The 23,846-nt window shown below is 44.9% G+C and overlaps 1 protein-coding gene across 1 annotated transcript in view; it reads right to left on the bottom strand.

Annotated features, from left to right (window-relative positions):
* The window catches only part of Eif2ak1 (eukaryotic translation initiation factor 2 alpha kinase 1), a 35,856-nt gene extending 16,386 nt beyond the window's left edge, over positions 1–19,470 (bottom strand). The window contains exons 1-9 of the mRNA XM_060368099.1: positions 19,246–19,470; positions 15,725–15,883; positions 12,552–12,685; positions 10,655–10,692; positions 8,895–8,994; positions 7,538–7,618; positions 4,895–4,994; positions 2,762–2,819; positions 1,828–2,152 (exon numbers count right to left, since the gene is read on the bottom strand). Of these exons, the coding sequence (XP_060224082.1) occupies positions 1,828–2,152; positions 2,762–2,819; positions 4,895–4,994; positions 7,538–7,618; positions 8,895–8,994; positions 10,655–10,692; positions 12,552–12,685; positions 15,725–15,883; positions 19,246–19,363 (1,113 nt within the window). The 5' untranslated portion in view covers positions 19,364–19,470. The remainder of the gene's footprint in view (positions 1–1,827; positions 2,153–2,761; positions 2,820–4,894; positions 4,995–7,537; positions 7,619–8,894; positions 8,995–10,654; positions 10,693–12,551; positions 12,686–15,724; positions 15,884–19,245) is intronic.
* Positions 19,471–23,846: the final 4,376 nt, after the last annotated feature.

Raw genomic sequence — 23,846 nt, 5'->3', positions numbered from 1 at the left:
TCCTTGGCTTTTTCTTCTGTTTGTTTCATCCTATTCTGGTTTATTTGTTTTCATTTTACCTTATTTTATTATTTTTAGATGCCTGAAAGGGTGTGCATTTTTGTGGGGTGGTGCTGGGGGAGGGGAAGCTATAATTATTCTATATTCTAGTTTATAAAAATCTATTTTCAATTAAAAGAAGAAAAAAATGAGCTTGTGCTTGTGCTCCAGCACCCCGTGTGCTTGCTTGCCGACATGCTCCCTGCCGCGAGGGTCACGGACTCCAATCCTCTCAAGCTGTGAGCCCCAAAGAAGCTTTTTTTCTATGAATTGCCTTGATCATGATATCTTCTCACAGCAAAAGGAAAAAAAAAAAAAAAAAAGAAACTAAGACAGTTGTCTTCATTACATTGTGAGAGAACATTAAGTTTACAGCAGCCAGCTGAAAAAAAAAAAAAAAAAAGGATTTAGGCCTCCACCTTTAATCCCAGCATTAGGGAGGCAGAAGCAAGCGGATCTCTGAGTCTGGTCTGTGTAGCCAGGGTGACACAGAGAAACCCTGTCTTGAAAAAAACAGAACAAAAAAGCCAAAACCAAACCAAACCAAACCAAAAGCATGTAGACACACACATTCTTCCATAATTATTATTTTGGTACACACAGATTTTCAATCCTACATTGTCAGATTGTAGACTCCATTAATGTTTAGTTTTGTGTGAGCATGTATGAGGAGAGGAGGGGTCTGTGGATTCTCATGTGTGTGTGCAAGAGGCACGTGGATGTGGAGGCCAGAATTCAGTCTCAGGTGCTGTTCCTTGGGGCTGACTGTCTTGTTTTTGGAGATGGCATTTCTCATTGGGGTATAGAGTTTATCACTTAGGACAGAGTGGCTAGCCAGTGAGCACAGGGGTCCATCTCTTTTGACACCCGCAGAGCTGGATTACAAGTGTGCACCACCCCACCCAACTTTTTATATAAATTCTGGGGATCAAACTCGGGTCAGGCTTTATACGGCAAGCATTTCTCAATGGAGCTATTGCTCCAGCCTCCAGTGCTCTAGTGAGACAGGGTTCCTCTGTGTAGCCTTGGCTGTTCTTGACTTACTCTGTAAACCAGGCTGACCTGGAACTCACAGAGATGCTCTGCCTCCCTGAATGCTGGGATTACTTGCATGCACCACTGTGCCAGGCTTGCTCTAGTTTTTTAAACGCTAACAATACTGATGAGAGTCTGATGAGCATATCAGCAAACTTAACACAGTAAAAGTACACTGACAACTGACCTCATAATCTTACAAGAATCACCAAAACTCACTTACACTCCAAAAACAGAAACTTGTTTGGCATGAATATATGTATACATTTATAGTATGATGCTAACACATACCAAGAGCAGATGGTAATGAAGCTTCCAATTCAAGGACACACAACAGAGAGTATCTAGGATGCACTGATCCAATGGGAAGAGCAGTAACAAGGACAGTGCTCCCTAGCACACACAAGCCCTGGATTTGTCTCTCAGAACTGCAGAAACTGTGTGTATACAGGTAGTGCATACCTGTAATTCCAGCACTTTAAAGGTAGACGCAGGAGGATAAGACATTCTAGGTCATCTCTGACTACATAGCTCATTCCAGGTCAGCCTGGGCTATATTAAACCTTCTGTCAAGTGGGGGAACCCAAACCTGAAAAATACCGTACAGCTAAAGGGACCACATTGAGTCCATGGGACTAAACAGAAGAAAACCACGTAGGAAGATGGAACACAACCAGGCAGGAAGTCGGCAGAGGTCAGAGGGACGTCACACAGTCAAACCCTTACAGATGTGGGATCTGGAAAACACTCTACCTCTGTCTGCCCCAGCAGGTTCAAGTTGTCTTCAGAAGACTCATCTGTGGATGTAAAAGTCCCTTCCAAGTCTGATTGCTGCCCCAGTGGCAGCTGATGCTTGACAACTGGTCTGGCAGACAAATCAGTCAAGCCATTTTCTTGGAGCTCAACAGACGATTCAAATTCACTGCTGTTCCTGATCACTAAATTGGCCGTGTAGCTCACCAAGTTGTTATTCTCATTTTTAATGTCAGATTCGCCGAAAGGTTTTTCCTTTTCTGAGGTAAGTTCAGCAAAGATAATGGATGAACTGCTTTCATTATCTTTAACACCACCTTGATCTCTAGAAGTAAAAAAACAGCAACACAAAAGTGAATGTAAATGACAAGAGTATCTGAATTGCTCTTTCAAGCCTTGAAATGTCCAAATAAACAGCACTGGACATGTAATCTCAGCAATGACTGAGAGGTGAAGACAGGAGGATCAGTAGTTCAAAGCCGTCCTCAGCTACATAGCAAGTTCTAAGCAAGCCTGGGCTACATGAGACCCTGTCTTAAATTTGAAAAGGAGTATCATACCTATCTAGCATTAACTTTGATTTAGAATATTGACTAAGAGCCAGATCTGTAATCCCAAGAAGCTGAGGCAGGAGGATTGTCAAAACTGAAACTAGCCTGGACTACAAAGAAAATTAAAGATCAGTCTGAGCTACACAGTAAGACCCTGTCCCAAATAAGTCAATTAAAGTAAATACTAACAACTATGATAAGAGAAGGTAATTTGGTCTTCTATAAGGAAAATAAGCAAACTGACAAAAGGATAAAAAAAGAAAAGAAAACAAGCAGGAAGAAAGTCTACAACATTCCTCCCAAGTTACTGGTAGCAAAAGACAAATGCAAGTTATTGACAAAAAAACAAGATTAAGGTACACAAGTAACACCAATGCACATACCTGTCCCCTTTGTGCTCCGACAGCACTTCAAGAGAGGGCAGCTGAATGGGAACTCTGTCTGCCAAACAGAAATGAACACAAACATCTGCGAGCTGCTGTGATTTTGAAGGTACAGCCACATTCAGAGCTAACACACACAGACTGCGCCAAATGGAGCTACAGATCAAAAGGAGCACAGAGTCCAGGAGGTGGGGACATACTCCAGGAACTGAAGGGACTCAGTTCCAACCACCAGGGATTACCAAGGCTTCTAGAGGTCTGAGGTTTGGAGGGCTTCAAGGACGCAGCCTTACGTCTGCTGTAGTAAAAAGCAACTCCAGACAAAAAGGGAGTGAGCGGGGCTGGAGCGACGGCTCGGCAGTTAGGAGCACTGGCTGCTCTTACAGACTTCGGATTCAGTTCTCAGCATGCACATCAAGCAGCCTACATACACCTTAACTGCCCTGAAGCCCTCTTTGGATGTCCATGGGCACCGGCAAACACATATTACACACACTTACACACACACCATACGTAAAATAAATCTTTAAACTTATATTTTAATAAACTTGATTGAACTGAAATTTCAATGTCACAATCTTTTTTCATAAAATCCTCTTCTACTGATTTTTTTCCTTTTCGGTGTGTGTGTGCGTGCTGACATTATGGTTTCTGCTGGTGTATGCACCTATGCATGTGGGTGCTAGTGGACATGTGTGCTGTCCATGCCTGTGGAGGTCAGTGTCTTGTCTTTCTCACCCTGTACCTTTCTGAGACAGGCTCTCACAGAATCTGGGGCGCCTCAGCTTGGCGAGGCTGGCGGGCCCCCGCTCCGGATCCTGCACACTGCAGATGACTGCACACTGCAGTGTCTTTTCACATGCCCGCTAAGGATCCTAACTCAGGTCCTCTTGCTTATAGAGCAGACATTTCACTAACTGAACCATTTCCCAGCCCCTCCTCTTGACTATTTAAAAATAAACCATGGGGCTGGGGACACAGCACGGCAGGAGAATGCTTGCTAGCATGTACAAGGCCCTGCAGTCAATCCTCAGCACTAACAAAAACAAAACTAAAACTAAAAAAAAAAATTAAAGCTCTGTGCACAAGCACATGCTCGTGAGCTCAGCCCTTGGAAGCTGAGATAAAATCCTGACTCGACGGGCAACATGATCTAATTAATTTTGAGACTAATTTGGGATTGGTAATAGTGTAGATCTTGTCTCAAAAAAATTTTTTTAATAAGTAAATAAAAACAGAAACATTTTCAGCTTCTGTATAGAAAGGCAGGGCAAATTTGGCTGAGGTAGAAGTTTACGAGACACTCATGTACAGACTGAGTATATACGGGGGGAGGGGGAGACCACAGCTCTCCAGGGGCCTCCCCAGAAATCCAAAAAGTTCAAGTATCCAAAAAATTGTGCTTGATGAGGCTTTAAAAGTTTTAGATACGAGAACTTTTCAGATTCTCTTTTCAGATTTTTAGACTGGGGATGACTGACTTGAATCAATCCAACAAAACCTATTTCCCTTTGCCAGGCACAATGATTCATGTATTAACCCTAGCACTCCAGAGGCAAAGGCAGAAGAATCACAGCAAATTTGGGGCCAGCATGTAGAATTTTCAGGCTAGCCAGGACTTCATCTTTGGGACTTGAAGGGCACCAAGGAGCATGTGTGTACATGCCCACACACAGAAACATACATATACACATAATTAAAAGTAAGCTAGGCAGCTAGGTGTGGTGCCTAGCTGCCTTTAATCCCAGCACTTGTGAGGCAGAGGCAGGTAGATCTCCATGAGTTCAAGGTTAGGCAAGGCTACATGGACTCTGTCTCAAAACAAAGAAACAAACAAAATATATATACCTTAAAAAATCTTTTAAAGCCAGGCACAGTGATACATACCTATAATCCCAGCACTTGGGAAACACTGTCTTGGAAAATTAAAAAAAAAAAAAAAAAAGGCTGGGCATGGTGGCGAAACCGTTAATCCCAGTACTCAGGAAGCGCAGAGGCAGGCAGAACTCTGCAAGGTCAAGACTAGCCAGGTCTACATAGTGAAAAGTTCCAGGATGGCGAGGATTATGTAGAGACCCTGTCTCAAAAGCAACCCCTCACCCCCACCCCAAGTAAATAAAGGAAATAACTTACCTTGTGGCTGAACCACATGCACATGCTCTATCCATGCAGTGTGATAGCCAACAATATGGGGATGTTGGAGACCTGCCAGAACCTTTACTTCCCGTAGCACCTAAACAAAAATAATTACAACTGTTTTTAATGGCAATTTGTTACCCAATTCTACTAGCACTGGAAGATTAATAGTAACCCTTCTAAAAAAAAGAAATCTGAACTGCATAAAAACAGGAACAATCCTGAGAAAGACAAACAGCTATTGTTTTTGTTGTTATTTTTGAGACAGGCTCTGTGTAGTCCTGGCTGGCTTCGAACTTAGGCCCTCCTGTCTCTGCCTCTCAAGTGCCATGACTAAAGGTGTGCGCCAAACACACCCAGCCAGACACAAATTTTAAAGACTCCACATCTACTTTATGTTTTGATAGCTCACTTGATTGCTGTATCCCTCCTCACCGTAAGCGTCGAGACCACTGCTATCATTCCTCCTATGCTTTCTTACCTTTATTGTCTTTCCGTTTTTTAAAATGCTGCTGAGAATGTAAGGGCTTTGAGCATGCTAAATAAGCTCTTCTCCGTTGAGCTGTGTGTCCCCGGGCTCTGTGGAGTGTTTTTTGTTTGCTTCTGTTTCATTATTGTCTCACAATGCAGCACAGCCTGGCTTCAAACTTGTGAGCCTCCTGTTGAGCATTCTGAGCACTGGGACCACCGTTGTGACAGGAAGGGTTTGTCACTGTTATTCACACAGTAATTTGGAGGAGAAGGGCATTTATCCAGAACCGCATGTGTGTAAGATGTGGGCGGACACTGGGCCCATCCTTTTATATAACAAGCTCGACAGTAAGGTAGCCAAGTACTTAATTTCTGTGCAAAAGCTCACAAGGCAAAGAAAGGCACCTTGCTGCCAAGCCTGATGACCTGAACCTGGTCCCTGGGATTCACATGGTAACAGGAGAGAGCCAACTCCCATAAATTGTTCTCTGACCTCCACACAACTACTGCAGGTAAACACGGGTGCACAGACATGTACACAGCCTGTCTCATGACTTTAGTCTCAGCATCTGGGAGGCAGAGGCAGGCTGAGTTTGAGGCCAGCCTGGTCTACACTGTGCAATTAATCTTAAAAACGAATATATAAATATATTTATATTTTTATATATAAATATATAAAAATATATAAAATAAAATTGAAAATTAACAACTGTGAAGAAAAAATTATATAAAATAAAAATTTAATTTTCACATTTTCTGCATTTACCGGTATAACTTACTATTCAGCAAATACACACGTATAAATACAGATCTAACTCTTTCAGGACAAATCAACAGTGAGTGTCCCTCACAGCTCCTCCCGCACTGCTGTTTCTCTGCACCATGGTGGAACCCACAGCCTTTCAACAGAGGCAAGTCCTCACACAGTAACACATCCACCACCTGCCTTCTACTGCTTGAGAAAGGGCCTTAGTAAGCTGTCTAGCCTTGAACTCATCCAAAGCCCCAGCAGGCCTTGAATTTTCTATTCTCCAGCTTCACCCTGAGAAGCAGGATTACAGGCATCTCCCCCACCCTGCTTTTTTGTAACAATATAGCCAGGGCTACTCCAGTCTTGGGGTCATGCTGCCTCTTCCTTCCCAGGAGCTTAGACTATTGGTACATGTAGCAAGCCCAGCTGCTCAAATCAGACTCCTTTTTTTGGTGGGGATGGCTTTTATGATAGGGTCGGATATAATCCAGTCTAGCCTGCAACTAGCTCTATACCAGAGGTGGGCCTTGAACTGATCCTCCTACTGATGGGCTCTAGCACGCCTGGGTTTGGCAAACATGGCACTGGCAGGCCTTGCCCTTCCCTCTCCCCTCTCCCTTGTAAACCACAGATTACACACATCCTTAAAGCTAGCCATCAAGGTCTGTTCCCTTATTTGGACACTTTCTTATACTGGACTCATTCCTGAAGCTGACTACCAAGGTCCAGCACGCAAAACCATCCTTTGGTTCACCTAATTAACATGCCCAATTGGAACATACCACCACATCCTAGGCCTTTCTAACACAGACCTCCCTTTTTGCTCTCCTTAAAAATGACAGCCGCAAAGCCATTGGCAGCCATTTTCTGCCTTAGCCAAAGAGCAGCCACTTTTACTTTTCTTCTCTGCTTAATAAATAATCTCTCTGTGAAAACAGGCTTTGGGTGAGGTCTGCATCTAATCCTGGGTCTCGGGGGGAGCTCCCCACTGTGTGGAGTCCCCTACACCTACCTCTACTTAGCACCACCATGCAGGGGCCAGCTCACATCATTTTCTGAAATCCTACCTTCAGGGTTAGGGGGATAGCTTGGTCAGTAAAGTGCTCAATTTGCCAAGCATGAAAACTTGAGTTTGAATTCACACTAAAAAAAAAAAAAAAAAAAAAAACCACTGGACATGTCACATTGTCACATGCTTGTAATACTTGCAATCCCAATACTGAGGAGGTTGAGATGAGGATCCCTGGGCTCACTGACCAACCAATCTGCTTACCTGCTGAGCAGCTCGATATAGTTGAGAGACCTTGTCTGTAACACTGAGGTGGATGGTGCCTAAGGAATGCATCATCACCCAGAAGCATGTGGTGTCTACACTTTCACACATGTGCACCTGTCCACATACACACCCAAAGTCATACCTTCATACAGTCTGTTTTAGTTGCACTCTTAATCAGGATTTTCTTAATTGCATAATGCTGACCATCTAGCTTGTTCCGGACCTAAAAAACAGAAGAAGTGAAGTATTAAATTCCATCAAATGCAACTGAGTAAAGGAATCCACCCCGAGAGCTTTGATCACCCAAACCAACTAGAGATCAAATTAAGCTAAAACCATTCTTCCTACAAGGAGGAAAGTCAGCCCTAGTCTTCTGAAACAGGAGCCTTGCCAACTAAACTGTGCCCAACCCCAGTGGCTCCCAGCCTGAAGAAGTTCTACCTACAGCCTCAAACACAGAAACGCCATGTTTCTAGTGACACAATTTTTTTATTTTAGTCTTTCTCAGGCAGCCCAGGCTGGCCTCAAGCTCACTATGTAACCAAGGATGACGTTGAACTTGTGATCCTATCTGCAGCTCCCACAGGCATGTAGCAGCACGGGTTTGGGAGGTGCGGGGAGGAGGTCCAGGGCTTTGGCCTGCAGCAAGCACATTTTCTGCCTTAGCCAAAGAGCAGCCACTTTTACTTTTCTTCTCTGCTTAATAAATAATCTCTCTGTGAAAACAGGCTTTGGGTGAGGTCTGCATCTAATCCTGGGTCTCGGGGGGAGCTCCCCACTGTGTGGAGTCCCCTACACCTACCTCTACTTAGCACCACCATGCAGGGGCCAGCTAGACATAGCTCCAGCAGCACAGCCTTACTGTGCTGTTTGAGTGAGGCCAATTTCTCATCATCCTGATGAAAATCTTTAATCTATACTTTAAAAATACTTTTAAATTAGGTTAAAAATACTTCTAAATTCTACTTTTATTAAGCTTGTTCTTTGGTGTTGTTATACCTGAACAAATACAAACCCCTCTCCCCTCCCACCCTTGCTAATCGGTTTCCTCCCTACAAATCTGTTTCCCACATTCATCTCTTGTTACATTTTTCTTCTCTCTCTCTCTCTGAGACAAGATCTCACTATGTTATCCTGGCTGGGCTGGCATTTGCTCTGTAAACCAGGCTGGCTTCAAATTCAGAGATCCACCCGCCTCTTCCCCCCCAGTACTAGAATTAAAGGTGTGCCACCATGCCCGCCTTATAACACATTTTTAATAACCCTAAACTACAGATTAAAAACTCAAGTTTCCAGAATCTACCTAAACAGTCAATATTACCAACACAGTTAAGAAAATATTAAAAGCTATCAATTGCCTATAAATGATAAATGAAAATAAAACCATGGTTTTTAGGAATCTCTGATGTTTCTAATCATAATAATGAAAATAACTTCTCAAAATACACAAACTGAGAGAACAGGTCAAAATGAGCAAACAGTAAAAAGCAAAACAAAACCTTGTATACTCTTCCATATCCTCCTTTTCCTAAGATGGCAAGCTCTTCAAATTCGTTTAAGTAGCGTGATGTTTGTGCTTCGAAAGCTATCTCCCTGGATCTAAAAATTAAATACAAGCAGGCCATTAATATTGGGTGACAATCAAATGTATACATTGTTACCAACCTGCTGAGACTCATTCATCAGTAAACTGCAAAACAGAAACAATCAGCTAAAAAGAAATTTCTAATTGTCTATGGGAAGAAAATGGCTAGGTAAATGAAGAATGTAATAACAACAGCAAAAGGACTCATTAAATTTATTAATTAGCATTCCAACAGAAATCGGAAACGATGCTGCACATACAGACAGAGAAGTAATTAATGTAATGAATGAGCTTTTTCTTTCCTTCTGAGATACCCTGGGGCTTCTGGTGGCCAAAGCGGACACTTAGGCTTCTGAACCTGCTGCCTTCACCTCTGAGGCTATGCTCACGTCACTGTCACGCGCACCCTTTTCCAGGTAGTTTAACTTCAACTTCTTCTTGTAGTGGTTGTTTTGTGGGTAGCTGGGGATTTGAGACAAGGTCTTACTCAGGAGTCCAGGCTTACTGGAACTATGTAGGCCAAGGCTGGCCTTCAACATGTGACAAGCCTGTCATTTCTGTTTCTTAATGTGCTGAGACTACAGCTGTATGCTACCAAATGCCTCCCGTCCTTGAACCCCTGTATGATGCAGGCTCCTTACAGATTTTTTTAAGTTTGTAAATAGCTGGGTGCAGTGGCGCACACCTGTAATCCCAGCACTCTGGGAGGCAGAGGCAGGCGGTTCTCAGTGAGTTCAAGGCTAGCCTGGTCTTCAAGGTGAGTACATAACAGCCAAGGCTACACAGAGAAACCTTTCTGTGTCAGGAAGAAAAAAAAGTGAATAAAGTAAAAGGCAATAGTGGTTTCCTAAAAGAGGTATCAGCAGTCAAATTAATGGGGGCGAGAGAATGCTGACTGGACATGTTTGCTCATGTCTATAATCCCAGCAGGAGGATCTCCAGTATAAAGACGGTTTGGGTTGCAAATAGACTTTGTCTCAAAAACAGTCAGGGAAGAGGTTTGTGGGATGGCTCAGCAGGGAAAGCATTTGCTACATGCAAGCATGGAGGCTGCTGTGCAGATAAACACACGCTGTGCATGACAGGACCCTGCGATCTCAGCAACAGGGAGGAAGACACAAGGGTCCTAGAGCAGGCAGGCTGGCTAGACCAAGAGAACCGGAAGCTTCCCGGGCAACAAGACTCTACCCTTCCTACACATTGAAGCAAGATGGAGAAAACCACTTCTCTCAACCTCCAGAGGCATCTGCACACAGCCACATGCAGACATATGTACCCAAACACACAGAGAGAGAATGAGAGCAAGCAAGAGAGAGAGAAAGGGAGAACAAAGGTAGTGGCTTTATGCCTGCAGTCTCAGCACTTGGGAAGTAGAGGCAGGAGGATCAAGAGTTTAAGGTCAGTCTCAGCTACACAGCAAACCTGAGAACAGTCTGACCTACATGAGACCCTGCCTCAAGAAAAAAAAAAAGGGGGGGAAGGCGGGGGGAAAGGCAAGCTGACAAGAATCCATACTTAGTGGGGCAATGAGAAGCACAGGAAATCTTAGAGCTCACTGGGTGACACAGTCAGAGTATGTCCCAAAAAACAAAGAACAAAGAAGTAACTTTTATAAGTTAGGTATGATTTTTTTTTTAAGTTAGTCAAGATAGTGAAAAAACACTGGCTACATACCTGATTTTCTGCATGTAAGAATTATCTTCACAAGGACCCTAAAACCAAAACAGCACCTTTAAGAACCACTTGAAGCATCTGACAAACAAGGGACCAAATGCAACACCGCTGTAACTCAAATGCTCGAGTACCTCAGACAAGACCTTAGTCTAGCATTTCACTCATTTACTAGAGCAGTTGTGAAACAGATTTCACTATAGGGCAAAACTTGTTCTCAGAATCCTCCTGCCTCGACCTGCTGGGTACCTGAATTACAAACGTGAGGCATCACGTAAGGATAAAAATAGCTTTTTGTTGTTTGTGTTTGATACAGGGTATTGATGTAGCCTTGGTTAGCCTAGAACTCACCCTGCAGACCAAGCTAGTCTCAAAATTGCAGCAATCCTCTTGCCCTGGCCTGAGTGCTGGGATTACAGGACATGACCAGCTTATAAATAACATTTTAATATGACTTAAGTTTATGATTAAAAATATTTCAGAGCTGAGAAGCTGAGAATTCATTTGCAAGGAGCTCCAAAAACTGACTTCTCTTCAAATGTCAAAAAAAAAAGGAATTGACTTGTCCCGTCTCCACGGCTACCACCCCATTCTGGAGCCATCTTATCCCTGTACCTGTCTCCCTGCCCTTGATCCTCTCCCTCTATTTCCAGCACAGCAGCAGGTGGGAACCTGTTAAAATGTTCTTATGCTCAAAGTCCTGCAGTGTTTCCTGTGTCCACTCTGTAAAACCAAGTTCATTAAAATCGTCACAAGAGCCCACTCCAAACTGGCCATGGCAACCACATTTGTAACCCCAGCACTTAGGAAGCCTAGAGCAAAAGTATGGAGAGTTTGAGGCCAGCGTGAACTACACAGAGTCCTAGAACTGCCTGGGCTGCAGCGTGAGACTGTATCAAAAATAAATAAATAAAATTAAATAAAAATAAACAGTGGCAGGCAATAGCACTGTTGCTACTGCTCGGCCTGCTGACCCTGTGGATTTAGTAAGGACAAGCAATGCACCCCCGCGGCCCCTCCCACTTCCTCTTCCACTTGTCCGCTTTGCTCTACCGACAGGCAAGGCAGCCTTGCAGAAATGAGCAGCACACTGCCACCAGCAGCGCTCAGCAAATGGCACTCGCAAATACTGTGGCTCTGCCTGGGACACTTCACCTCCGTGAACCTGAGGTTGACTGTCCGCAAGCTCTGGACTTGCCCACTTTCTCAGCGAGGTCTGCCATGGCCGCTGTGCATCAAAGTCCCATGCCCCTCACAACATTTCCTAATCCCCTTCCTACCCACATGCCAGCCTCACATCTGTCTAACTTTCCCTGGTGTTCATGTCCCCTGCATCAGAACATAAGTTTCGTGAGGGTTCAGGTTTTGTCTGTCTTTTCCCCATTTTCTCCCAAGCTCCCACAAAACAGTATAACATAAAACATATTAGGAACATTAATATTGTCAACTTGACCACGTTTCTATTTAAGAACCACTTATATAATTAAAATTAAGTAATGCTTAAAAAATACAGTTCTTTTTCCTTTTTTTTAAATGGTTCTCTTTTCCTACTTTTCCCCCCAGTGCTGAGGATAACACACACAGCCCTAGGCACACTACTCAATGCACGACCACTGAGCCACACACCCAGCAAAACTGTGTTCTTTTTTTTTTCTTTCTCTTTTCCTTAATGTATTTTATGTGCATGAGCGTTTTTGCCGACATGCACCTGCGTCATCCAGCCTGGTGCCTGTGGAGGTCTCTAAAGTGCTACCAAAGGTTGTAAGCCACCATGTAGGTGTTCGGAACCAAGACCCTGTGCTAGCACTCTTACCTGCTGAGCTATCGCTTCTGCCCCCACATAGGGTTCTTTGGAGAGTCAAGTTTACTCATCATATAGAGTACCCGTGGTCGGGCTTACCTGGCGCACTCTCTCCTTGGCAGACCTCATTAAGTGAGTGATGGCTCTGTTGTGATGCAGCCTCAGGGAGCTGAACTCATCACTGCAGGTAAAGGAAGACAGCAGCCCCATCTTGATAAAAGTCTGGCAGAGTACTAGTAAAATAAAAATAATAAGGCAAGCTGTTATTAGAACAGTCGACATCAGGCAGGGCAAGGTAAGCAAACCTGTAACTCCAGTATGCCGGATGCTAAGAAAGGAGGATCCAAAGTCCAAGGTCATCTATCAGCTACCCAGCAGGTCTGAGGCTAGCCTGGGCTAAATGACACCTTGTCTCAAAAGGGGAAAGGGACACAGCAGATGGACATATAGACTGTGCACCAGGTGTCTCTGAAAAAGTTCCTATGGAGATGTCCTTAATTTATGCATAGAGAAAGACAGACAGGGCCAAGTGGGCAGCTCACGCTACACCAGAAATGGAAGAGAAAGGAAAGGGAGGGGAAAAAAACAAAAAACAAAAAACCCAAACAAAATGGACAGAGAGAACAGGGGAAGAGGGAAATAAAGAGAAAAAAGTGTGAATGTTGTTTTATTTCCTCAGACGGGGAGGGGGGTGAGAGATATACCCAAGTTTTACTAATACATGGATGGCTTGGGCTGAGCCCAAAGCTTTTCTATCTAACTGTCCCCTAGGTTTAGGTCTAGAAGCTTCTAGCCTCTGAACAACCTAATCTTCTGCAGGCCTGGACCTTGAAGGCTTCAGCTTCCAGCCTCTGTCTGCTAACATAGGCCTAGAATGTTTTCAGCCCCTGAGACTTAGTGCCGAATAAACTCACCCTATCTAGTTCTTTCTGAACTCTGGCTGGCTGGTCCAACTCAAGTATTCTGGCTCAAAACTTCTCTCCAAGCTGACTGATTCAAACTGGCTTCTCTCTGCTTCTCATTGAATTGCTCTGAACTCCACACTGAACTCCACTGAACTGCCTGCACCAAACTCAACTGAAGTGTGCAACCTGTGCTGTGCTGACCGCATGAACTCTACTGGATCCCTGTGCTGAACTCTCCCCTATTCTCCCTGCGCTTCTCTTCAGTAGCTCTCTTTCCTTCCGTTGTTGTGAGAGTTGGGGGTATCTCTGACTCATTCTGTCAAATCTTTCTCTGACTCCTCATTTTGTCTGTCCCTCAATTGTTTGAGAGACAGCTAGAGGGATTAATGCTGTGTACTAACAGCTTATCGGCATTCCAGCTGGATCACACAAACCACGGACTTTGGATGTGATTTCTTGCCAAAGTAGTCATTTTGCTGGATTAAAATTCCTCTAGAATTTTAAGACAGGGAAAGGCACAAGAAAAGCACCTCTGACCCAATCAATCAAGAGGCAGAGGCAGGTTGACCTCTGTATGAGACCATCTTGGTCTACACAGTGAGTTCTAGGACAGCCAGGGCTATACAGTAACACCCTGTCTTAAAAAAAAAGGGGGGGGGTGGGAGGCTGGAGAGATGGCTCAGTGGTTAAGAGCATTGTCTGCTCTTCCAAAGGGCATGAGTTCAATTCCCAACAACCACATGGAGGTTCACAACCATCTATAATGTGAACGGATTCCCTCTTCTGGCAGGTGTAAATGCAGACAGAACACTCATACACATAAAATAAATAAATCTTAAAAAAAAATTTATAAAAAAAAAAAAGAGAAGAAAAAAGAGAAAAACATTTTCCTAGGAAAGTTTGCAGACTAACATAAAATTAAACTAGGGTTTAGTTGTTGTTGTTTTGCTTTTTTGAAACAGCACCCTCTCCCCAGTGAGACAGTGTCTCACATAGCTCAGGCTGGCCTCAAACTCGTTATGTAGTGAAGGGAGCTTTGAACCTTCACTCCTCATCCTCCTGCTTCTACCTCCCAAATGCTGAAATTACAGTTATGTACCACCACACCTAGCTAAAATATACATGTTTTACAGTTCCGTACTCTAAAAAGCCTCAATATGTGGCACTCAAAACTCCTCTACCGTCAGGCTGGGTGTAGTTATGCGGCACAGCAAAGCTTCGAATGCACAGGACCCTGAGGGTGACCCCAGTGCAGGGAAGAATAATGAAAGTTCTGTGTCCACAGGTTTGCTTCTGGTTTTTGTTGCTGCTGCTGTTTTGAGACAGGGTTTCTCTGCGTAGCCTTGGCTGTCCTGGCCTCACTCTGTAGTCCAGGCTGGCCTCTAACTCACAGAGCTCCGCCTGCCTCTGCCTCCCAGAGTGCTGGGATTACAGGCCTGCTCCACTGCATCCGGCGTGGCACATCTGCTTTTTTTAAGATTCTCATAGAAAAATTCCAACTTCAAAGCCATGAGCCTACTGCAGCAGAGTTGTACTCTGAAACCTAGAAGACTCCTCCCTTCATAAGCCGCCTCCTCCACAGACAACGCTACGGTCCACAGTGTGAGATTTGCTTCGTTCAGGACAAGAGGTACTGCACATCGCATAAAAGCTACCGTGGTCTCAGTCAGTAAGACAAACCAGGCTCATAACAGAATTCTGCAACCCGGGGCTCACGCTTCTAAAACACAAGCATCCCAAGACAGGAAAAACAAACGTTCACACTTTCACCAACACGGTACGGAGCTCCTCCAGTCCTCGGCTCAGGAACTGAGCCAGTGGCTAGGACACTGCTCAAATGTTTGCCTGGGCTGGATAAGTACATAAACTGAGTGTGGGAGCACATCGTCAGCACTCCAGGACTTGGGAGGTAGAGACAAGTGCAAGGTTAGCCTCTGATACCCAGAGTCTGAGGCTAGCCTGGGCTTACATGAACGACCTCAAAAAAACCAAAAACCTAGGTCATGTCTAGAGATTTGTCTTAATGCTTTCCTAACACAAGTGAGGCCCCGAGTTTAATCCCTAATACATCCAAAAGAGAGAAAAAAAATCAAGGGTTAGCTGCTCACCAACCAGAGCCTAACAGATCCTCCAGGATTATATGACTCTCATTGCTGCAAAACATTTTTTTTTATTTTATTTATTGGATCACACACAATTTTATAAGAAATTACACAAAGGAAAATTGAAATGATGGTAAGGAATGGGCAATCAGTCGTACCTATTTTGCACCCAACTGTTCTATTTCAGCTGGTTCTCGGAGGCACAGCGTTGAAGACAGTACTTCCCCCGAGCTCCATTTAACAATACCCACTTAGTCGTACTCACATTTAAACACCTGTTTCGAATGAACTGGGTTTGGCTCGTGCACATGGCTCAAGTGTTCCAACAAGGAGACAAGCAGCAGCTGGTTCGCCACTGCGAAAGGGAATGTGGGCTGCTGCAGGGGTTCTTTTAACACTTGGAGCTCCGCCGGGATGTTGGACTCTGAAAAAACAAGGAGGGCAACAACATTCTCGGTAAGCATGCCTCCTAATGGCAAAACGGCGGGTTCTGCTAAGACAGCACAAATAACGTAACTCAGGGGCACAGAAAGTCAACGAGTGGTTATGGTGGGTCGGGCTAAAGGTTTTCTGGGGCTGGGGAGATGGCTCGGTGGAGACTGCGCTTGCTGTGGAAGCACCAGGACTGGAGTCTGGATCCCCAGCAGCCACATTAAGGTCAAGCAGGGATGGCAGCACTGCCTTATAATCCTAGTGCCTCTCATTGGAGGGGATCCCCGGAGAAAGCATGCCAGGTAGCTAGACTAGCCAAATCTGCCAATTCCAGCTTCAGGGGGAGGCCACACGTCAGTGAATACAGTGGTGAGCAACTGAGGAAGACACCCAATTACCTGTTCTCACACCCACTTGAACATGGACACATACAGACATACACACCACATACATAATGACATTTAAAAGAAAAAAAGAGGTAAGATTTTTCTGGAGGTGAATTTGAGTTGAAGCTGAAGAGGAGCAGAGTAGCCTCAAATTTAGAGCGGTCCCTGCCTGATCCTCACTGTGGATTACAGGCTAGTGCCCTGTGACCTTCACGCGTCTTTATACTCACTATTTCCTCTTTTCTGCAGAGAGGTCTTTTTTTTTTTTTTTTGCAGGTCTTTTTTGAGGAGGGCAGGTTAACTCGAGGGCCACAAACATGCCCTTACTGCTGAGCTACAGCTTAGATCAAAATTCTACTTTTCTATTAAAAAGTTTTTTCTATTTAAAAACGAATAATAAATCCATTTTTAAGAACTTAAGAAATAGCTGAGGATCTGGCTTAGTTGGTAGAGTGCCTGCCGAGTGCACATGAAGCCCTGGGTTCAACCCCCATCACCACAAAAAAGAAGGCCTGTGATTCCAGCAACAGGGAGGTAAAGGCAAGAGCACCTTAAAGTTTAAGGTTATCCTTGGCTGCGTTACAAGTTAGAAGCTAACTTGGGGTCCATAAAACATGCTAAAAAGTACTATAAAATAACTTAAGACGACAACCTTCAAACGGCCAATAAGATGGCTAGTAAGATGGCTCAGCACTTACGGAAACACACAGCTCCTGCAGGGGACCCATATTCAGTTCCCAGCATCCATACCAGGAGACTCCGAACCACCTCTAAATCCAGTGCCTCTGACCTCTGAAGACACTTGCAGTCACATGCACATACCCACAAAGATTCACACACATATACATAATTAAAAGTAATTTGTAAAAGATCAACAGACAGTCAAGTAAAATGAGAAAGGAAGGCCAAAAGTTTCAACTTCCTGGTCGCAGTTACAAGAGGAAACATTACTAGAGGAAAACGACTCTCAGTTCTCCAAAGTAGTGAGATGTCAGATGCAGGTGCTGGCTGAATTAGCAGTTTGAAACGTCTGCCAACCAGGATGCTGGTAAACATACAGGAAACAGATAATCAAATCCAATCTCAGGAAAATGTCCAAACACCCCAGCAGTAAGAGAAAGGCCAAGCTGGTGGCACATTCTTTAAACCCAGCTACTTGGGAGGCCAAGGCAGGTTCAGATCCAGACTGGGCTTCAGAGTAAATTCAATAGGCAATGTAGAGACAGCCTGCGTCAAGAATGAAAGTTAAGAGGGCTAGGAGTTAGCTCAGCTGCAGAGCACCCAGCGGGCTTGCACAAGACCCTACATTTTTAAAGACCTACCCAGCTTTTTAAAAAGGGTGTTTGATTGTTTGGCTTTTAAAACATACATTTATTTATTTATTAAAATTTATTCACTTTTATCCCAGCTGTAGGCCCCTCCCTAAGCCCCTCTCAATCCCGCCCTCCCTTTCTCTTCTCCCATGCCCCTTCCACAGTCCACTGATAGGGGAGGTCCTCCTCCCCTTCCATCTGACCTTAGCCTATCAGGTCTCATCAGGACTGGCTGCACTGTCTTCCTCTGTGGCCTGGTAAGGCTGCCCCTGCCTCAGGGGTAGGCGATCAAAGAACCAGCCACTGAATTCATGTCAGAGACAGGCCCTGTTCCCCTTACTAGGACACCCACTTGGGTACTGAGCTGCCGGGGGCTACATCTGTGCAGGGGTTCTAAGTCTCTTTAGAGAGTCATCAATATGTAAGTAGAACAGTATTATTAACAGGAGGAGGAAAAGAGGTATAAAGCTTGCCTGATATCACTCCCTTCCAGAATAATCTTTGGTTTGCAGAAGCTCTTATCACGGACCTGCACGTTTACAGCTGGGACCTTCCCTGTGACATATGCTTTCTTTGCTCTCCAGCTACAATAACATACCGCTTGATGTGTGGGAAAATCTGCATATGCATTTAAAAAGTTATCTCACAACTGTCCCCTCTACAGCCTGCCGAGTCGCCACTATGCACTGTTTCTCATTGCGGTCAATTGTTACAGGCGGTATTTAAGAATAACATGGGGAAAACTGGCTTTGGCTTACAGCCCTAACTCCACCACAACACACGTATTTCAAGCTTCAATGGAATATGTAACCTTTGTAGTCGTTCTGTGGGACAGTAGACAGCTAACAATCTCCTTGAATGTATGTTTTTGTTTGGGGTGCTGGAGGATGAACCCAGGATCTTACTCAACCTAACATAGCCATCTGTCAGTGACCTGCTCCACCACAATCACTCTTTTTTGTTGTTGTTATTTTGAGACACAGTCTTAAGTCCTGCAAACTGGCCTGGAACTCAACATAAACCTCAGGCTGGCCTTCAACTCCGGATCCTCCTGCCTCCACTTTCCAAGTGCTTGGATTACAAGTGTGCACCACGACTCAATGTACTAACTACCAAAAGCACAATTTTTTTAAAACTGTCCAAGCAACTGGGAACAACCAACTGTACTTTCAGTAAAACTTTCAGAATGCTGATCTACATAGAATACGTTTTGGGGACTACTCACATTATGTCACAGAGTTTGATTTATGTGTATCAAAAGCCTCAAGAAAATTTGAGCGTCCCCACACTGCCTAGCTCATTAGTTATCCAATCCGCGAAGCAGATCTCATTCTAGCAGTGAACAAAGATAACACTCAGCGACTGAAGAGTAACAAGGCAGGTCGTGAAGGTGAAAAGCGGCCTTAAGGAAGTGGCACAGAACAGGGGCCAAGAAATATAAACGCCCACAAACGGGCAGATCATAGACTCTCTTGAAATAAATATTTGCCTAACCCTTGACGGCCCGCCCGCAGCCTCCCGGCGCCCTATAGCTCTGGACCCGAGTTCGAGCCCCGTGGCAGCCTGCGGCCTTAGGTGGCTTTGGGGGACCGCTGGCGCGCGGGAACCCAGATGAACAACGAGCCGAGGAACTGCGCGAGCCATCCCTGTCTTACCATCATACTTGGGATCCGAGACCTCTACGGGGAAGTCGATGGCGGGAGGTGCGGCCACCGCCCCCGCCGCGTCCTCGTCCGTGTCGCGCTCGCCATCGCCGGAGCCGTCCCCCAGCATCGCCACCGGGAGCGCGGACTGCAGCCTCGCTCTGCGCGTCCCCAAACGCTGTCGGCCGCAACCTCCTCCCACCACCAACACCCCGGGACGGAAGTAACCCCAGAGCGGACGGAAGTCCCGCCCCCGAGTTCCGGGAGCCTCCGTCGGGGCGGGCCAGCCCTGTCTCGCCCCCCTTTTTTTCCGGAGAGGAAACGATTGGCTGATTTAGTGCAGCAACGCACCTACTGGGCGTGAGCAGCAAGGTTGTGCACGCTTGGGGCCGCGGGGCCAGGGCTTGCGGAGAGTCCCTGTCCCCTTGACGCTGGTGGGCATGGTCGGGGCCACCCTCCTCGGTGCCTCCCAAATTATTCCTGCAGACACCGCAAACACTCAGACCTCACGCCTGCAAGCCTGGACCTGGAAAGGATGATAAGCGAGGTGACCCAAACTCGGAAAGACAAAGACGGCGTGTTTCTCAGGGGCAGATCCTAGCCTGTAGTGGATATGAATAGGAGTAAGTGTGGGCACAACCTAACAAACTGGAAAGGAGACCAAGAGAGGGTAAGAAGTGATAGGAGGAAAGAGCAGGGTGAATGGTCACAGAAAGTAAACCCAGGGGAAGAGATAAGGGGCGTGGCTGGGGGCGGGGACTGTGGGGAACGGGACGGTGACAGGAAAGTAGAAGCAGTGGGTAACTAAACTGACTGCCTTCGTGTGTATGTCTGGTGCCGGTGGAGGCCAGAAGAGGGCATCGGGTCCCTGGGACTGGAGTTACAGAGGGTTGATATCTGCTGTGGGGTGCTGGAAATTGAACGGAGAGGTACTCTGGAAGAGCAGCAAGTGCTCTCAACTGCTGAACCATCTCTCCAGCCTCTTAGTTTGCTAATTTTGAAAATTCAGCTACTTAAAGAATCCACTTTTAGAAATGATAATCGTTTGTATATACAATAATTTTTCATCTAAAAAGAAAAAAAAATCACCCAGTGGAGTAGTTTTTGTTTGTTTTTAATTCCTATATTTGACCACTGGAGTGGTGGAGGCATGACAATCAGAAGTTCAATTTAGTTTTTAGTGGGTTTGAGGGCAGGCTGAACTAAATGATACCATGTTTCAAAACAAAAATAAACTCACCTACAAGTCCTGACTCAACTAGAACTGAGTTTGCTTTAATCCACAGCAAAATAGAAAATGCCAACTAGATTCCAGAAAGAAACTAACCTAAAAGGAATTCCTTTGTTTTTGTTTTTGTTTTTTTTGAGACTAACTTTACAGTTGTTTTCAAACCAGAGTTTTGGTTTTTGTTTTGTTTTGCTTTGTTTTGTTTTTTCCTTGCGACCCCTACCCCTACCCAACCACCCTAGATGATTCAAAGCTTCAAGTTCTGATTCAAAAATCCAGCCAGGGGCTCGGGAGGCAAGTTTGCTTGTTGCTTAAGCACAAAGGACCTGAGTTCAGATCCCCAGCACCTGCACAAACCACTGGTACAGCCGTGCGTGTTACGCCAGAACTTGTCAGGTGCGGAGACAAGAGCGTCCTGGGAGCTCAATGGCCAGCCACTCCAGCCTAGTCAGAGAGCTCTAGGTTCATTGAGAAAACTTGTCTCGAATAAATAAGTAAATAAATAAATAAGGTAGAGAAGGCTCAGTGATTGGGAGCATGGGTTCTACCATTTGTTCAGGCCTTTGTGAGTTTGAACTCTCTCAAATTTAAAGAGAAATAGGGTGGTGAGCAGTAAAGGAAAACGGATGGCCATCTATGGCCTCCACATGTGCATCTCATAAACATGGACGCATGAAAGTACCACATACAAACACAAAAAAAAAAAAGTTTTAAGGTTTAGCATCTTTATCCTCCGGTAATGACCCTGCTTTAATTGCCAAAGCAATGCAATTGAAAATAAAATAACCCTTAGGAGCTCTCAAGGTAGATAATACAGCTAGCATAAAAATCTCAGTTCAGGCCCCAAATTTAGTGTGCTGTGCAAAACTGGCATAGTTGACATTTTTATGTTAACATATGTTCCATATAAAGCTGTACTGCTTTTCATATACAGCTTTCATGTGTGGGAGGAGAGCGGCCTTCTGGAGAGGGTTTTAACTGAATGTAGCCACAGCTTTTTTTTTTTTTTTTTTTTTTTTTTTAAGCCACTACTTATAACTGAACATTTCCCCTCTCAGGATCTCAGGAATGTTTCCAAATAAAAGGTTAAGCTAGCATGGTGATCTCAGGACCTGGGAGTGGAAGCAGTAAGATCGAGAGTTCAAAGCCATCCTGGGCTACATAGTCAGTTTAGAGAACAACCTGAGTATATAAGACTCTCTCAGTGTTTTGTTTTTTTTTAATTTAGAAGCCAAAAGGACAATATATTTGCCTGTCTAAATTATGAATATCCATGCAATCATGCAGTCTCTAGGCCTTAAAAACACTAGTTCAGAGTCTAGTGAGATGGCCCAGTGGGTAAAATGCTTGCTGTGCAATCTTGACCCAAGTTCAGATCCCCAGCACCCATGTAAAAGCCAGGCATAGAGGCTGTGCTGTTTACTTTTTCTGTTGCTGTGGTAAGCACAATGACCAAAAGCAACTTGGAGAAGAAAGGGTTTGCTTTCTTACAGATTGCAATCCATCCTGGAGGAAAGCCAAGGCAGGGACCTGAACAGAAACCGCAAAGGAAAGCGGCTCACCAGATTGTAGCCTGTCTCAGGGCTGCTGTTCCTGTGATGAAACGCTGTGACCAAAAGCGAGTTAGGAAGAGAAGAGTTTATTTGGCTTACACTTCCATATTACTGCCCATCATCAAGGGACACGAACTCAAACAGGGCAGGAACCTGGTGTTGCTTACTGCCTTGATACTCATAGCCTGCTCAGCCTGCTTTCTTACAGAACCCAGGACCACCAGCCCAGAGATGGCTCCACCCACAATGGGCTGGACCTTCTCTGTCCATCACAAAATATCCTGCAGTGTCGCCTGCTGCCCAGTCGTATAAAGGCATTTTCTTAATGTAGCTTTGCTCCTCTCAGATGACTTTAGCTTATGTCAAGCTGACATAAAACTATCCAGCACATTCACTCTGACTTACTTAGGTGCCATCCTTTTTTTAAATTTTTTTTAAGATTTATTTATTGTACAGTGTTGTGCCTTTATGTAAGGCTGCACACCAGAAGAGAGCACCAGACTTCATTGCAGATGGTTCTGAGTTACCATGTGGGTGCTGGAAATTGAACTCAGGACCTCTGGAAGAACAGCCAGAGCTCTTAACCTCTGAGCCAGCTCTCTAGCCCTCAGCTACCATTCTTTAATTATTATTTATTGTTATTTTTGTCTCACTCTGTAGCCTGGGTTGGCCTGGAACTCACTTTCTAGACCAGGGTGGCCTTGAGTTCGTAGAGATGAACCTGTCTCTGCTGTCAGAGTACTGGTAAAGGCATGTTGCTTCATCTACCATTTTTTTTTAAGATTGATTTATTTATACAGTATTCTGCCTGCATGTACACCTGCACGCCAGAAGAGGGCACGATATCTCATTATAGATGGTTTTGAGCTACCATGTGGTTGCTGAGAATTGAACTCAGGACTTTTGCAAGAACAGCCAGTGCTCTTAACCCCTGAGCCATCTCTCCAGCCCCATCTACCATTCTAATACAACTCAGGCCCATACATAGATCAGAAATTAAGAAAATGCCTTGCACATGGCCACAGTATGGTAATCTGACCTGAGCAAGTTTTCAGCTGAGGTCCCTCTTCCCAGGTGATTCTAAGTTTGTATCAGGTTTAGACATGAAGCTAGCTATGACAGTGGCTCTAATTCCACTGCTGTGGGACAAAGGAAAATCCTGGAGGGTAACTGGTCTGCAGTCTAGCTGAAAAGGTGAGCTCATTGAAAGACCCTGTCTCAAAAAGTAAGGTAGAGTTTGATTAAGGAAGACATCCCAACATCAGCTTCTAGCCTCAATAAGCACCTCCATGGTGGATAAACACACATTCCTGAACATGCACACACAAGCGCACACACACACACACAGGAAACATTGGTGTGGGCCTGAGGTAGATCTCCGTAGTAGAGCAAAGCCCTGGGCTCCTCCTCCAGGACTGAGAAAATGTTGCCCACCCCCGTTCAGATTTGAAATGAAAATGCTGGTGTGCGATATCTGGCCCATGCCAGTTTCTCACCACCAGTAGAAAAGTCAGCACTAAGAGGGCATGAGTAAAAAGTCGACTCCTGCAAGCGAGCTTATGCCCAGAAGGAGCCTTTCCCAGCTTCTAACAGTTTCTCTTTCACCTATACACAGGGGTCTATCCAAAGGAAATATCAGACTGGCAAATTAAGACAAATCTGTAAGAAAATCTGTCAGTGGTGCACGGGGAGGTCAGGAAATGACTCTGTTCAGTCAGTTCTCTTTCCACCGTAGAGGTTCTTGGAATCAAACTCATTTTTGCCAGGTTTGCTCAGCAAGAGTCTTTATTGGCTGAGTGATCTCACTTGGCCCCAAAATGTGGTTTTTAATA

Source organism: Meriones unguiculatus, chromosome 15 (assembly GCF_030254825.1).
Source record: "Meriones unguiculatus strain TT.TT164.6M chromosome 15, Bangor_MerUng_6.1, whole genome shotgun sequence".
NCBI classification, from domain to species: domain Eukaryota; kingdom Metazoa; phylum Chordata; class Mammalia; order Rodentia; family Muridae; genus Meriones; species Meriones unguiculatus.
Note: the sequence above shows the minus strand (reverse complement) of the source record. Positions and strands in the feature narration are given on the sequence as shown.